The sequence below is a fragment of the Macaca fascicularis genome, chromosome 4 (assembly GCF_037993035.2).
Source record: "Macaca fascicularis isolate 582-1 chromosome 4, T2T-MFA8v1.1".
Lineage (NCBI taxonomy): Eukaryota > Metazoa > Chordata > Mammalia > Primates > Cercopithecidae > Macaca > Macaca fascicularis.
In genome coordinates, this window is record NC_088378.1 from 14,268,648 (window position 1) to 14,284,590 (window position 15,943).

Genomic DNA, 15,943 nt, shown 5'->3' on the forward strand with positions numbered 1-15,943 from the left:
ATACTTATATATTATATACACACATATGTACTCACATGTATACAAACACATATATACACATACATGTATATATGGAAGGATCTCTGGGGATCTATGTATAATTGTATTTTGTATCTTTAGATGTCGCCATGTTATTGGAAATGTCTAAAAACAGGGATGTAATCTAGTGCAGTCTAAAAAACATACTACATTCTGATTTTTAGAACCATGTGAGTTTCAGTGTGTGATACAAAAAGGTACTTTCCTAAGGGTACTTCATCGCGATGACCAGAGAACCATCATAATGGATTCACCTTTCATCTGGGCTTTTTCTGCATAAGCACATCATTTGGCTTCTTCTGAATTTATCAGAAGACTTCCCTTTACAGCACTTGTCTTAATCCGTTCAGGCTGCTATAACAAGATACCTCAGACTAGGTAATTTAGAAACAACAGAAATGTATTGTTCACAGTTCTGGTGGCTGAGAAGTCCAAGAACAAGGTGCCAGCAGATTCGATGTCTGATGAGGGCTAGTTCTCTTCTTCAAAGATGGTGCCTTTTCACTGTGTCCTCACATTGTAAAAGGGGGGAAAAACTTTCCTCAGGCCTTTCATAAATGCACTAATCCCATTGACAAGGGTTCTGCCCTCATCACCTAGTTACTTTCTAAAGGCCCCACCTCATAATACCAACACATTAGGAATATTTCAACATATGAGTTTTGGAGGGTCACAAAATATTCAGACCATAGCAGCATACAAATTAAGAAATTATCTTACCATTGTCTAAGCCTCATGTAATCACAGTTGTCAAAATAATGAAATTTTCAAGCTAGAAGAAACTTTAGAAATTAAATATTCTAACCTAAGAAAATAGTTCAAGAAAGGTGAAGACTTGCTTGATACAGCACAGCTAGTCAGCAGCAGTATCAAGAGTCTCTTATTTCATCCTACTGTCCTGCCTCTATATAATGCCACTTAATTGTATATTTTTAAAACTGTTGGATTCGTGTTATAACCTTTGTGGTTTCTAGGCTTGCTGTCTCTGAGCTAGGTAATTTAAAAGAAACAACTATTTACATAGCGTTTATTTCATCCTTTAGTAAAACAACACCTGTAACTGAAGACATCTCACGGCTCCTTCCGTTAGAGTTGTGCCCCCATCACTTTCTCTTTGCCCACAAGGAAATCTCTGGCTCATGTTTCAGTCTCTACAATATCTTTTCTCACCTTGATTTTACTCTTTCAACTATTGTCTTTATTATGCACTTTATACTCCATGTCCTATAAAAACTATGGCTTGAATCATTTTTGTAAAAATGCCCCTATCTTTGGTAGAAATAGCCTCGCATCATCCTACCTTCCTTCTCTCATTAACTGAAAAATATTTCCATATTATTATGAATTGTGGGTCCATATACTGACTCTCAAAAAGACTGCTGGGAGTTGCTTCCAAGAAAGGACAATGAGAAAGATTGAGGTTTAATATCCTAGGACTCAGATATCTTCTAATAATAATTGAGCCTTCAATTATTATTGTATTCATTCAATTCAATTATTATATGGTTCTCAGTTCCCCAAGGCCAAGATTTCCAGGTTGGCGTCCGTTAATCAGGAATAGGGACTACCACATGCAGTGCAATGAAAAGCCATGTCGAGAAGAGAACAAATTGTGTCCAAATTTAAATAACAAAATGAGAGACAGTGGTCCATCTAAATTCCAAAGATATTTTTAATGCCAGAAAAAACTTCAATAACAAATGATGAAATAATTTTTTAGAAAAATTATATGGAAATCGCTTTTTAAATTTATATTCAACGAAAATGTATTGAACCCTTTTTACCTAGCCACTGGGGTTGTAGACATGGCCCTTACCCTCATGGAGTGTACAGTCTGCTGGGAAAACCAGACATTATACAAGCAGAGAAAGTACAGACAGTGTTAAGAGAGGAAGAATAGAGGACATTGTGGGGACACATAGCTGGGAGCTTTAAATAAGAGGGGTCCCTGAGAAAATGATGTTTAATCTGACATCAAACCTTGAGAAATAGTATTTTCTTATACAGATAATTTTTATTTACACACAGTTGCAGTTTCTCATTATGTTATAGAACACACTTGGACCTTTGTTTATTATATAGATTCACCCAGGAGTGATATTCAAAATATCCAATGACAAGTAAGGCAAAAGATAGGCCAATTAGAACAGAAGCAAGCCACAGCGCTGGGTCGGGATCCTGGAAGCTGCCTTTTGTGCTGTGAGTTAGCCTTTAATTGCCCAGTCATGGGGAGAGGCCTGGGCATCCTGGGAGAGGGTCTCCCGTGGAGAGGGACCATTAGGGAACCACTGTATCTCTTTTTTAAAAAGTATAAATATGTCCAATGTATTCCAAGGGACATATTTTGTTTTAGTGGACAAATAAACTGTATATATTTGTGGCACACAACGTGATATTTTGTTATATGTATACATTGTGGAATACTAAATCAACTAACACATCCAATACCTCAAATACTTATTTTTTGTGGTGAGAATATTTTAAATCTACTCTCTAAGCAATTTTCCAGTATACGATACATTGCTATTAACTATAATCACCAGGTTGCACATAGCTCTTCTCTACTGGTACACACTGATTAGATATCAGTCCTGGGCACACTTGGTTTCTCTATTAAAATTCCCTAGTCTTGAATAGTTTAGTCAAATTCAATCCCCCAAATTTAAATCCCTTATTATTTAAGATAGCCACATTGTACAAAACTAATCACTAACAAAAAGTTAAAATAGTCTATCTGAGAAAAATAAGAAGTTGCTGGTTTTAAGAAAGCATTAAATTTTAATGTGTTGGGAACCATTTTTTCCACATAGTTCTCTTTTTTGTTTGTTTGGTTTTTTTGTTTGTTTTGAGATAGAGTCTCACTATGGTGCCCACACTGGTCTCAAACTCCTGGACTCCAGTGATCCTCCCACTTAGCTGGAAGTACAGGCACATGGCACTGCACCCAGCCTCCACATAGTTATAAAGCGTGACAACATTAAGAATGCTTGATTTATATTTCTTAAGAAATAATCTAGTCATTTAAAGAACAATCTCTAAATGTAAGCAGTTCTAAGAATATATTGAATCTTTGGGTTATGATTTTATCTGATAAGTTCAGGCACCTCTTTCAATGTAGGAAAAAGTAAGACATTTTAGCATAAGGTTAAATGTATTATTGAATCCACAAAGTATCAGCAATTGGCTAGTACAGAAAGAATTATGTTACTGCTTAAGAATCAAACATAAATTTATCTCCATCAGAAAAGAACATTACACTAATTGAGCTTGGAGGTACTGTTGTATTGTTAAGTATAACGATCTATTTAAATGAGGTCATCATTTTTACACTTGCAAAATATGATAAGCCTGGCTTCCAGGGACTAATCCAAGCTTTGCAAAATCTAAACATTTAATGCTAAAAAATGCAATTCTTATACTTACTAAAAGATCTTATAACTAAAGCAGAAATGCTTACATGAATAACTGATTTGTACTAAACACTGTTAACCCATGAGTTTGTTTATGCCCTATCCTGAGGTAAATTCGGACTTTTGGTTAATTCTAGCAGAAATGTGTTCACTTCTCCCTGGTTCTTCATTTGAACATGTCAAATAGTTACAAATATTTATATGATAACCTTTTCTATTTTAACTGCATCAAATATAAGCACTGTAAGAAAAGGGGAAAATCGTTTTTCTTTAACAAATTATGACACAGTTTATGCTAAAAGGCAAATTGTGAATTTCTTTCATCCTCATATGGCTTACACCTACAAAAGAGCATTGTTACTTATTTGATAAGAGCATTATCAAATGGGTATTTTCAGAATCCTTTATGAACACTGCTCTAGTAAAAATTTAGGAGATGCATGTCACAGATATTCACATCTTAGCTCATTTATCTGCAAGTCAAAGACTGGTTTTAAGCAAAGGAGAATTACTTTGCTTAAGCAACTCCAAGTGACTGCCATTTCTAAAACCCAGGAGGAAAGTGACAAGTACTGGGACAAGCCAGAAGAAGAGTCATTTCCAGGCCTGCAAGAGCTTTTCTGGCAACCTAAATATATTGACAGAGAAGTTGTTGGGTCTCCATATTTCTTCAGTAAGCTTCCATTTGGCAGGCCCACTTTAATCAAGTAGATTATTTAAGTTCAGCAACCCTGCATGCTACAAAATAATTCTGACTCAAACTTGCAGGCCTTTTTTATTTGTAGTTTCCCCCCACTCCGCTTTTACTAACAGGGAGGCAAAAATGTGTCCTTTGGACACAGCATCTTATGTTTGGTACAGGCTTTGGAAACTGCATTGTGGATGGGACCAAACACGGGCTTTTGGGGATCTGACAGACCCAAATGTAAATGACTGTTCCTCCATCTACAACCTGAGTAATCTGAGTAAGCCATTTAACCTCTCAGAGTTTCTTTCTTCTTCTTCTTTTTTTTTTTTTTTTTTTTTTTTAACATGGAGTCTCTCTGTGTCCCCCAGGCTGGAGTGCAGTGGCGTGATCTTGACTCACTGCAACCTCCACCTCCCAGGTTTAAGCAATTCTCCTGCCTCAGCCTCCCGAGTAGCTGGGACAACAGGCACACGCCACCACGCCCACTCATTTTTTGTATTTTTAGTAGAGACGGGGTTTCAACGTGTTAGCCAGGATGGTCTCGATCTCCTGACCTCGTGATCCGCCCGCCTTGGCCTCCCAAAGTGCTGGGATTACAGGCGTGAACCACTGCACCCAGCCTCTCTCAGAATTTCTTTACCCATAATATTGGAAAAAAATAAACTTCCTTGTTGGGAGAATCAGGAATAAGCTATGCACATGGTCTGGCGGGCAGTAAGCTCTCAGTAAAGAGTAACTTGATTTTGTTTGTTTGTTGTGTGTTGTTTGTGTTGCTCTTATGGTGGTTGTGGTGGTGATGATTATGGTTTTGCCTGTTCCTCATAAGAGGATCTTGTGTTTGCGTGTTCACAAGCAAACAGTGCTACAGTAGCCTGGTCTCCTTCTCATGGCCTGCACCGGTAGTTCTCCACAGTGGGTGATCTTGCCCCCTTGGGGACATATCCTACAATGCACAGAACAGCCCTTCCCCCAGTAAAGAATTATCCAGCCCAAATGGCAATAGTGCTGAGGTTAAGAAACCCTGGCCACCATGATAAACATAATAAACTCTAGAGGCAGGGACACCTTAACAACCATCAGAGTACTCATCACAAATTTCAAACTATCCATGAAGGGAATGAAAGGGACCATTTTAGAAATAAGCATAAAATAAGTATGAATAACTATTAAACAGGCTGCCTGGTCAGTGAATGTGGCTGGGTATGTTCATGATTTATTCTTTTTTAACAGTACATTCATTCTTGCTTCAGATACATATAGCATGATGAAGTCAATGCTCGACACCACCAACCTGAAGTAAATAGTTAACTTGCCGTAGACAAAGGGGCTTTCAGTAATGCCCTAAATCTCCAGTTCCACGAATTAAAAATCTTAATATGGGTGTGTTACATATCTAAAAGCTGATCAGACTGGACATTTAAGATGAATACACTTTCCACATTTTAATGTATAAAAATGTTTATATATTTCAGTATATAAAAGTTTTATGAAAATAAATCTGTTATATAATCCAAACAGAACTGGCCTAAAGCTTTGCTTTGGAGATGACACCATATAAACTAACAGTATAAACCAATTTAGAGTGAGCATGGACCCTTCCGCACATCTGAAATACCTCTGTACATTGAAACGACTAAACTGCCTTTTCAGATCACGCTTACTCAAGCTGGTCCTCTCGGCTCAACAACTTTTATTAGTGGACTATGAGTTTTAAAATAAAAAGCTCATGTGTATATGTATTTTTTAATTATCACAACTAACTCAGAAAGTCCTGTTCTCTTTCAACTCAAGCTAGTGAGTTCATCCTAGTCTAATATGGTTTGATTTCTCACTTGAGGAATGGCATTTTCAAACCACTTCAAGAAACAAAGAGCCAACCTGGGGAATGTCTGAGGGTAGAAGGAGGTACAAAATTGGGAAAAGGGGTAAAGTCTAGTAATAATCAGTATTCTACTCCCTCCCCCCAATTCTTGAACAATATACATACAGTTTTATACTCAGGAAAAAAAAATGCCAAAAAATATATTTAATTGACAATAAAGTAATAATTTGTTTTTTATGCTATTTATTTGAAATAGGATTTTGGAAAATTATGCACGTGTTTAATCCTGTAAATAGTAATGAGAGAGAGCATTTGAACCACTGATAACCTAAACTTTCCATTTAATTTTTAATGTAGAAAGGATTGGTACTATTGAAAAACTGTCTAACTATCCTAGGAAAATGAGACGATGGTCCTCAGGCCACAGTCGTGTAAGTGATGCCAACTGCGAGTAAAGAAAAATGCACTTAACATTATTAGACATAACATATTTTTAAAAAAAGATTTGACAGCATAGGCAAGTCTGTGGGTGGAAAAATCATGTTTGAAGGCAGAAGAGGCAAGAGCAAAGATACCCAGATCCTGCTCTGTGCTTAGTTTAATAGGAAGTGAAGGGGAATTAAGGTTGAGTATAAAAAACATCTTGAGTTGAAGCTCTTTTTTTTTCCTGTGCACAAATAAACTTTATTCAGGTATGAAAAGCAAGTGCTTTTTCAAATATGTCAAATCTAAAAAGTGTAATACCCACTGTATTAGTCCATTCTCACACTGCTATGAAGAGATACCTGAGACTGGGTAATTTATAAAGGAAAGAAATTTAATTGACTCACAGTTTAGCATGGCTGGGGAGGCCTCAGGAAACAGTCATGGTGGAAGGGGAAGCAAACACATTCTTCTTCACATGGCAGCAGGAAGGAGAAGAATGAGAGCCAAGTGAAGAGGGATGCCCCTTATAAAACCATCAGATCTCATGAGAACTTAGTATCACGAGAATAGCATGGGGGAAACCACCCCCATGATTCTACTACCTCTCACCAGGTCCTTCCCACAACATGTGGGGATTATGGGCACTACAATTCAAGATGAGATTTGGTTGGGGACATAGCCAAACCATATCACTCATGGACTCATAATAAAGTAAGCATTAAAGGACTTACTTCAGCGAGGAGAGCACAGACTGAAGGAGCCAGATGGAAACAAGAATATGTGAGTCAAGAAAATGGTGAAACATGCCAGTAGGAAAACCTATCTATATATCTAACTATCTATCTATCCATCTACCTACCTACCTACAATGGTTAATTTTATGTGTCATCTTGACTAAAGGGCGTCCAGATCTTTAGTTAAACATTATTCTAGGTATATCTATGAGGATATTTCTAGATGAGATTAATATTTAAATCAGTAGACTGAATAAAGCAGATTCTTCACCTCAGTGTGAGTGGACCTCATTCGACCACTTGAAGGCCTAAATAGAACCTAAGGCAGAGTAAGGAAGAATTCATTCTGTCTGGCTGTCTTCAAGCTGGGACATGGGTCTCCTGCCTTCAGACTTGGTCTCGAACTGGAACTTCCACCTTCGAGTTGAAACTCTTGATAGTCTAGTCTCTTTAACTCAGTGACAGAATTTGGTGCATCCAAATTCCCAGAAATCAGAAGTATTGCTGCTTATAAAGCCACAGCACGGCCTCAGCAAAGGCTGAGAAGGAATGACTGAAATCAACAATGTTGTAAAGAATATCACTGACAAGGTAAATAAGAAAAATCTTGAAAAAGCAGAGTCAAATTCAAATTTAAAACCCTATTTTAAACAGTAGGCGAAGAACTTAAAAATCTCACCAACCTAGTAAAAAAGGAAATGTATATAATTTCATTTCAATGTTGGTGAATTCATAGATTACAGATACACAGAGAATTTTAGGGAAAACTGAGATGAATGGGGGATAATCTTCCAGATTACGGTGAAGGAAGCGTCTGGGCAAATAGGGGTGACTGTGTTCCTCCCTTTAACAAGTATTAACTGTGCCCCTATCACATGCCAAGCACCAGGCTGCATGCACTGCAAAGGCAATAACACACTCCCTGCCTCAAGCAGGGCACAGGCTAGCGGGAGACTGGATGAGTAAACTCATGATTAGAATCGCGGACATGCTCCATTCTTCAAATATTTTCTTGTGCTCTTGAGGACATCCTGCATCCTATTTCCATCTTGTATTCACCCAACTCAGAGTGTAACAGCTACTTGCATTGAAAATGTCTTTCTTCAAGAATAGCTGAGGTTTAGATAAATCTTTATAACTGTGAAAAAGCCTGAAATCCTTTTGTTCTAACTCTTTGAGAAGGCTGTACCAGAACCTCACGACGCTGCTGTCACTGCCACTGACCTCAAACCCAGGCCAGTGGAGATGGATCTCAAAGATGAGCTGTCCAATCCGCTCAAGAACATCTTCCAGAATAAGATTTTCCAAAACTTTCCATTCTGCACTTTCCAGATCTGCCTTGAGAACGTCAATCTATAACAAAGCAATGAAATGAGATCAGCAGATTTAGTAAAGCCATCTTGATATCGGGAGTTTCACATTATAACTATCTCTGAAGGAAGCAGAATTTTTAAAATTTTAGAGCTGAGGGTGGTTTTCAAGTGGCCATTTATGACATGAATTTCTAACTCCATTCCATACTAAATGTTTTGGTTTTTTGTTCTTGTTTTTAAGAGATGGGGGTCTCAATATGTTGCCTAGGCTGGTATAAAACTCCTGGGTTCAAGAAATCCTCCTGCCTCCACCTCCTGAGTAGCTGGGACTACAGGCGTGAGCCTGTTATGTTAACATATGTTAATACACAAATGATGAAATGCCAGGCAAAAATCACAACAGACTGTCTTGCTTTTTGCCCAGTGGGAATGGATATCTGAGAAGGAGAAGGTAGAGCGAGTGTATCACAGACCTCTGTGCACCCCACAAACTATCTGCCACCCCAGGAAACTCAGCCAAGTCCTGACAGAAGGTGTCTACAGAAAGGAAGTGACAGAGGGCCACTGCCTGCAGGGACTATCTTGCAAGCCTCATTCCCCCAACTCCAACTTCATCAAGACTGGACACCAAGGAAAAAGTTATTGAGTATCTGAATATTGGACTATAAAAAAAATTATTATTCTATGATTTCTTTACAATGTACATACCAGTATAGCATTCTAAAAAAAAAAAAAAAAAAAAAAAAAAAGCAGCAACACCATCCTCTGCTTATTTAATGAACACAAGTTCACATTCAAGTGAGACAGAATAAAGGAAGAAGAGGATTGGAAGATCAATATTTTGCAATTAATCAAGTCATGAGAATCCGCTCCTCTTCACTGCCCATGCAAAAAATCCGTTAGAACACCAGAACCCTAAACACAGTGAAAGTTCATCTTTACCAAGTAATTATATGTACCTGACACCATGCTAAGGGTTTCCCCTTGCAATATCCATTTAATCGTCTCAACAACACTGTAAGGGTGATTCTGTGAGTATCCCTAAAGTTTAGGAAACCAGACTCAGTGAGGAACCCATCCCCAGTCACATGGCTAGAGAGGCAGTGGTGAACTCTGAACAGAGTCTGTCTACAGAGCCTGTGTTCGTAACCCCTACATAACATTGCCTCTTCCAATACACCCAAGAGGAAAAATGGGTAACTCAGAGTCCCAAAGAGGTTTGGAGTCTGGAAAATAAGGTGCTATCTAGAGAGCGAATATAGGTCAGTGAATAAAGTATTATTATCAATATTGCCAGTTTACATTTGCAGAGCACTTTTCAAGGGGCATAATTTTACCACATGGAGGAAAGCTGACAGCATTCAGACATAAACTGGAATAATGAGGCTGGAGGAAATCATTGCAAAGGCTGTAGCCCCACGAGGGGACAGCAGAACCTTAAGCAGCCCTTCAGGAAGCTGCTGACTGAAGTCATGAATATCCTGCCCCATGAAAGTGAAAATAACTTTGCTTGTTTAGAAAAACAGATAAACACCAAGATGTATGCTACCCATTATTTCCCTTCTCATTGTATGTCTGTTTGATAAGTTTCTCATATGAGGCTCAAATGTGAGGCTCCTTGTGCCACAGAAACATTCTGACATAGTTTGGATGTTTGTCCTGTCCAAATATCATCTTGAAATATGATTCCCAATGGTAGAAGTGGGGTGTGGTGGGAGGTGTTTGGGTCATAGGGGTGGATCCCTCAAGAATGGTTTGGTGCTGTCCTCGAGATACTGAGTGAGTTCTAGCTCTGAGTTCCCGTAAGATCTGGCTGTTTAGAAAGAGTGTGGCACCTCTGCCCCCCTCTCTCTTGTTCCCTCTCTTGCCATCTGACAGGCTGGAGCCTCCTCACCTCCCACCATGATTGTAAGCTCCCTGAGGCCTCACCAGGAGCTGGTACCAGCACCATGCTTCCTGTACAGCCTGCAGAACCATAAGCCAAGTAAGCCTCTTTGCTTTATAAATTAACCAGCTTCAGATATTTCTTTATAGCAACACAACAGCAGCCTAACACACATTCCTTGGGTGATTTCAGAGTTGAATGGAAGAGAAGGTACACAGAATTTACATATAACAGCTACAAGAAAATGGGCTTTGTCCTGATGCCTGAGACTCTGTGAGACACGGTTTCACATTCTTGCCTTGGATTGTACCTCCCGGTCCACCAAGGAAAAAGTGATGGTAATACCCCAAGAATACTGAGTGCCTTAGGAAAGACTGGGTGTCTGTAAACCAGCTTGTCCGTTCAATAGTTCCAAACTCAAAGAGAAAAAGTTAAAACAAAACAAAACCTTTCTTCATGAGAGGAACTGAGCAAAGACAGGTTGCATGTGAATACACAACAGGCTAAAATAATTGTTGTGAATCAGACACAGTGAAATTTAGCTGGGTGCAGTGGCTCATGCCTGTAATCCCAGCAGGTGGATCACTTGAGCCCAGGAGTTCAAGACAACCGTGGACAACATAGTGAGACCTCATCTCTACAAAAACAAAAATAAAAAATAAAAATAAATAAATAAAAACACTATTCATAAATAAATTATTTCACTCATTTTTCCCAACTCTGCTGCCCTGGCATGTCCATGGCTTTGTTTAATCTTGGCAAATTTTAAACGGAATAATCCTGGAATAAGGGGAATTAAGCTGCCAAAGGAAATATTTAATCAAAACTTCATAAAATTGTCTAATTGGTACAGAAAATATCCAGAACCTAAAACCAGCATTTGTTCTATCAATTCACATAGCCAAGAATGTTTTAGGTTCCTTACAGAGTCATGTTCACCATGGTTTTCTGTGAGTTTGCATATGTTGAATGTGAGGAATACATCGAAGTATTAAAGGGACAGAGTAAAGTTCATCAGCTTTAAATTGACCTAAAAACTCTATTAGTGATGTATGAGGAATATATTTTGTATATTTATTCCAAACATCTTAAAAATAAACTATCAATCAGAAGTTATGAGCAAATCAAAGGGAACCAAATCATTAGGCTAAATCATAGCAGAGCCTTTCTTTGAAAATCCAATTTTCATTTATAAAATGCTAATCTATTCTAAAGAGCAAAAAGTATTTTCAAACACAACAATGCTCCCACCCTCTTCTGATTCCAGTGACTGAAAAGCCGCCTAAATCATGCAGCCCAGGGTGGTGCCCCCTGGGGAGCACATAAGCTCTTCTCTGCCTTCTGACCTGAGAGTACAGGCAGCCAAAAGGCTGTGAATAAAACATGCTCTGCTCTTCCAGAGTGCATTTTCTATTTCTCGCATTTTAAAACGTCCCATTACTGCAATGATTTTGCAAATGTGATTTCCATTATTACTGCATAATGCATCCAATATTATTGTTATTATAAAGCACTAAACACTGCTGAATAGGATATGCCACTTTGAAGATTCTAATATCAGCTTTCAACAATTACGCCACTAAAAATCATACAAATGATTAGATGGGAATAATCAAGCGCCAATACTAATACAGTTAGGATAAATCAGGTTTGTGGAGAAAAACAACTTAAGGTTAACACCCAGAAAACTCTGGAATAAGTGACATTCTTGGGTAGAAAGGTCTCAAAGAAAGTAGATGAAACAACGTATTTGGTATTATTTCCAGTGTATTAAAGGGGTCCTCCTATCAAAAATTATCTCCTTTTCCTTGTACCTGCAATATCCAATCAATTGACTTTCACAAATCTTTTGAAGAAATGAGAATTTTCATTTTTAATTAGATTAAACCTGATGGCACCTGGCAGCTTCCTCATCATAGGCACAAGTTTATCCCTGTGATCATCCACCCAGAACTGCAGAGATTCGAGGAAAGGAGAGGAAGAGGCATGGGTGCTTGTATCCATTTCCAAGGTCTGCCGTAACAAAAGACCATGGATTGGGAGGTTTAAATAACAGAAGTGTATTGTCTCACAGTTGTGAAGACTGGAATTCCAAGATCAAGTGTCCCTCTGAGAGCCATGAGAGAGAATGTGCCCATGCCGCTTGCCTGGCTTCCCGTGGCTTGCTAGCAATCTTCAGCATTCCTCGGCTCCTGCATCACCTGATCTCTGCCTTCATCTTCACATGGTATTCTCTCCGTCTGTCCAAATTTCCTCTTTCTATAAGGACATCAGTCAGATTGCAATAGGGACCATCCTCCTGCAGTATGACCTCATTTTAACTAATTACATCTGGAATGACACTATTTCCAAATAAGGTCATATTCCGAGGTACTAAGGTTTAGAATTTCAACATATTAATTTGGGGGAGATAAAATTCAACGCTTCACAGTGTTCAGGGTAGCTTTTGCAATAGGGCTTCTGCAATGTGTTTAGGAGCCAATTCCCAGGGCCAATGGTTAGAAAAAAGTGCCCTACTCCGGAGATCCAAGGGCCAGCAACCATCTAACACAATTATGGTTATCATTCTAATGGATAAGTCCTTATATCAGCCAACACTGACAGCTCTGACCTCGCCAAGTGCCAAACCCAGGGCAGGTCAACAAGTTTCCAAAGTCAGTTGAAACCACCATCATGAAACTCCTCTACTTCATTCCTTGGTTCCTTCTCAGCCACACAATCAGGCCTAGTAGGGGCAGTTTGTCTTTGGCCCTCTGCTATTCCCTGTATGGGAACTCATTCAGACTACTCAATATCCTCACATCTACAGTTTCTAATCTGAGCCTTTTCCCCTTTAAGGGGGCTCTCAAGCAAAACACGCAGATTCTATGACATGTTTGCTGGCCTGCAAGAGGGTAGAAATGGAAGCTGCAACACCTTTTAAGTAAAGCCTAGCTCTGGGAGTCACAAACATCACTTCCACTGCATTCCATTGGTCAAGGCAAATTGCAAGCCCAGCCTGCATTCAAGGGGAGGTGAAATAGATTCCAGCCCTTGAAGGGAGGAGTGGCATACACAGAAAGGGGAAGAGAAGTTATTCATGGCTAAATTTGCAGACAATTGACCCTAGTTATTAAAAGCAACATTACTTTATATAAATCCATAAATCAACTACAGTAGTACAGTGGACAGGAACCTTTACTGGACACAAATAATACTCCAGAAAAAATGAATAATAAAGCCTTTATTCATCAGAATGCTTTTAAAGATGGAATATTAATAAAACTGGCATCTGTTATTAGATTTGGTTTTACTTGACAGTTGACAGAGAACCTGGGATATTCAATGGATTAAGATGACTAATAAAGAAAATAATAAATAGGACAACTAAAGTAAATATTTGTAAGTCTTAGATATTGTATTAGTCTGCTAGGTCTGTGTCTTAGTATGTTTGTACCACTCTAACAAAATACCTTAGACTAAGTAATTTATAAAGAACAAAACTTTATATCATACACTTCTGAAGCTGGGAAGTCCAAGTTCAAGGTTGGCAGGTTTGGTGTATGGTGAGAACCTGTTCTTCAGAGATGGCATCACCTATGTATCCTCACATGGCAGAAAGGATGGAAGGGGAGTAAAGAGGCAAATTCCCTCCATCAAGCCCTTTTATAAGGGCACCTAATCCCATTCACGTGGCTAGAGCCCTCCTGACTCAAACACATCCTAAAGGCCACACCTCTTTTTTTTGTTGTTGTTGTTGAGAGGGAGTCTCGCTCTGTCGCCCAGGCTGGAGTGCAGTGGCGCGATCTTGGCTCACTGCAAGCTCCGCCTCCCGGGTTCACGCCATTCTCCTGCCTCAGCCTCCCGAGTAGCTGGGACTACAGGCACCCGCCACAGCGCCCGGCTAATTTTTTGTATTTTTTAGTAGAGACGGGGTTTCACCGTGGTCTCGATCTCCTGACCTTGTGATCCGCCCTCCTCGGCCTCCCAAAGTGCTGGGATTACAGGCGTGAGCCACCGTGCCCGGCTAAGGCCACACCTCTTAATACTGCTGCATACAGCTGAGCAGTGGCTCATGCCTGTAATCCCAGCATTTTGGGAGGCCAAGGCAGCCAGATTATTTGAGGCCAGGAGTCCGAGACCAGCCTAGTCAACATGGGGAAATCCCGTCTCTACTGAAAATACAAAAATTAGCCGGTGTGGTGCTGCGCTCCTGTAATCCCAGCTACTCAGGAGGCTAAGCCAGAAGAATTGCTTGGACCCGGGAGGCAGAGGTTGCAGTGAGCCGAGAGGGTGCCACTATACCCCAGCCTGGGAGACGGAGCAAAACTCCGCCTTAAAAAACAAAACAAAACAAAAAACTGCTGCATTGGGATTCAGTTTCAACATGAATTTTGGAGGAGATAAAAACATTTAAACCAGAGCAGATCGGGTGGTTTAAACAACAGAAATTTATTTTATCCAGCTTTGGAGGCTGGAAACCCAAGATCAAGGTGTCAGCGGGTTTGGTTTCTCCTGAGTCCTCCCCACTTGGCTTACAGATGGCTGCCTTGTCCCTGTGTCCTCTCATGGCCTTTCTGCACACACTCCTGGTATCTCCACCTTTTCTTACAAGGACACTAGTCCTGTTGGATTAGAGTCCCACCCTTATGACCTCATTTAACCTTAATCACCTCCTTAAAGCCCCTATCTCTAAATACAGTCACACTGGGAGTTAGGGCTTTAATCTATGAATTTCTTCAACCCATAACAAATCTAAACCAGGTATTTTTGCTATTTAGAGGCAACCATCATCTCCATAAGGGTTTTTAGAATACATCCTTTTTACTATTATGGCAGCCTGTAGTGTCTCCTCTACAGTTAATGGCTAACTGTGGTTTTAGATAGTAAAAGTGTGAGCCACCAAATTAATTGGAGATGAGTCACAGAGAATGTAGTAGATATTATTTTCCGAAGATGTAACACCATTATCTCCCATCTAATATGCTTTTCTACACTTGGCCTTGACACCCCCACCACTGAGACATGGGATCAACCTATGTAGTCACACAGGGCCCCAAGCCTAGAAAGGTTTAGTTCTTGATTTAACACTCTGCTGTCACTGTCTTGAAGTTCTTAACTAGTTTTGAACAAAAGACCCCTCGTTTTTATTTTGCACTGGGCCCCACCAATTATGTAGCCCATCCTCCAGAATTGTGATGAGCTATGAATGACTGACTGACTAACACAGTCTGGTAGAAGTGATTCTAAGTGGCGTTCAAGCCTAGGTGGTAAAGGGTAATGCAGCTTCTACCTTGCTCAAGGGTATATTCATTCTTGAAAACTTTGGCCATCAGGAAAGGTGTCTGACTGCCCTGAGGCTGTACTGCTATGAGAAAATCCAAACTAGCCTTTGCAGAGAGACCCATAAAGAGGTCCTGAGTCAATAGAAAGAGAGAGAGAGATGCCTGGCCAACCCCCAGCTGCTCCAAGCCTTCATCTGGCTTCAACTGCATGAGAGACCCTGAGCCAGAAGCGCCCAGCAAAGCCCTTCCCAAAACTCTGCCCCACATAAACTACGAGAGAGCATCAAAGGATCAGTTGTTGGGTTAAAAAGCTAAGCTTGGGGGCGAATTCATTATGAAGCAATATATAACTAGAACAGAGA

At 39.7% G+C, this 15,943-nt stretch overlaps 1 protein-coding gene across 4 annotated transcripts in view; it reads right to left on the reverse strand.

Annotated features, from left to right (window-relative positions):
- METTL24 (methyltransferase like 24) overlaps positions 1-15,943 on the reverse strand; it is a 123,572-nt gene that overhangs the window by 5,469 nt on the left and 102,160 nt on the right. For 2 of the 4 annotated variants that reach the window (XM_065543215.2, XM_045391663.3), the window contains one exon: positions 5,329-8,472. The exons of 1 other annotated variant lie outside the window; for it this stretch is intronic. In XM_065543215.2, coding sequence (XP_065399287.1) covers positions 8,158-8,472 — 315 coding nt within the window. In that variant the 3' untranslated portion in view covers positions 5,329-8,157. Of the gene's footprint in view, positions 1-5,328; positions 8,473-15,943 lie in introns of those variants that run through there. One more of the 4 variants, XM_045391664.3, reaches the window with a different exon arrangement.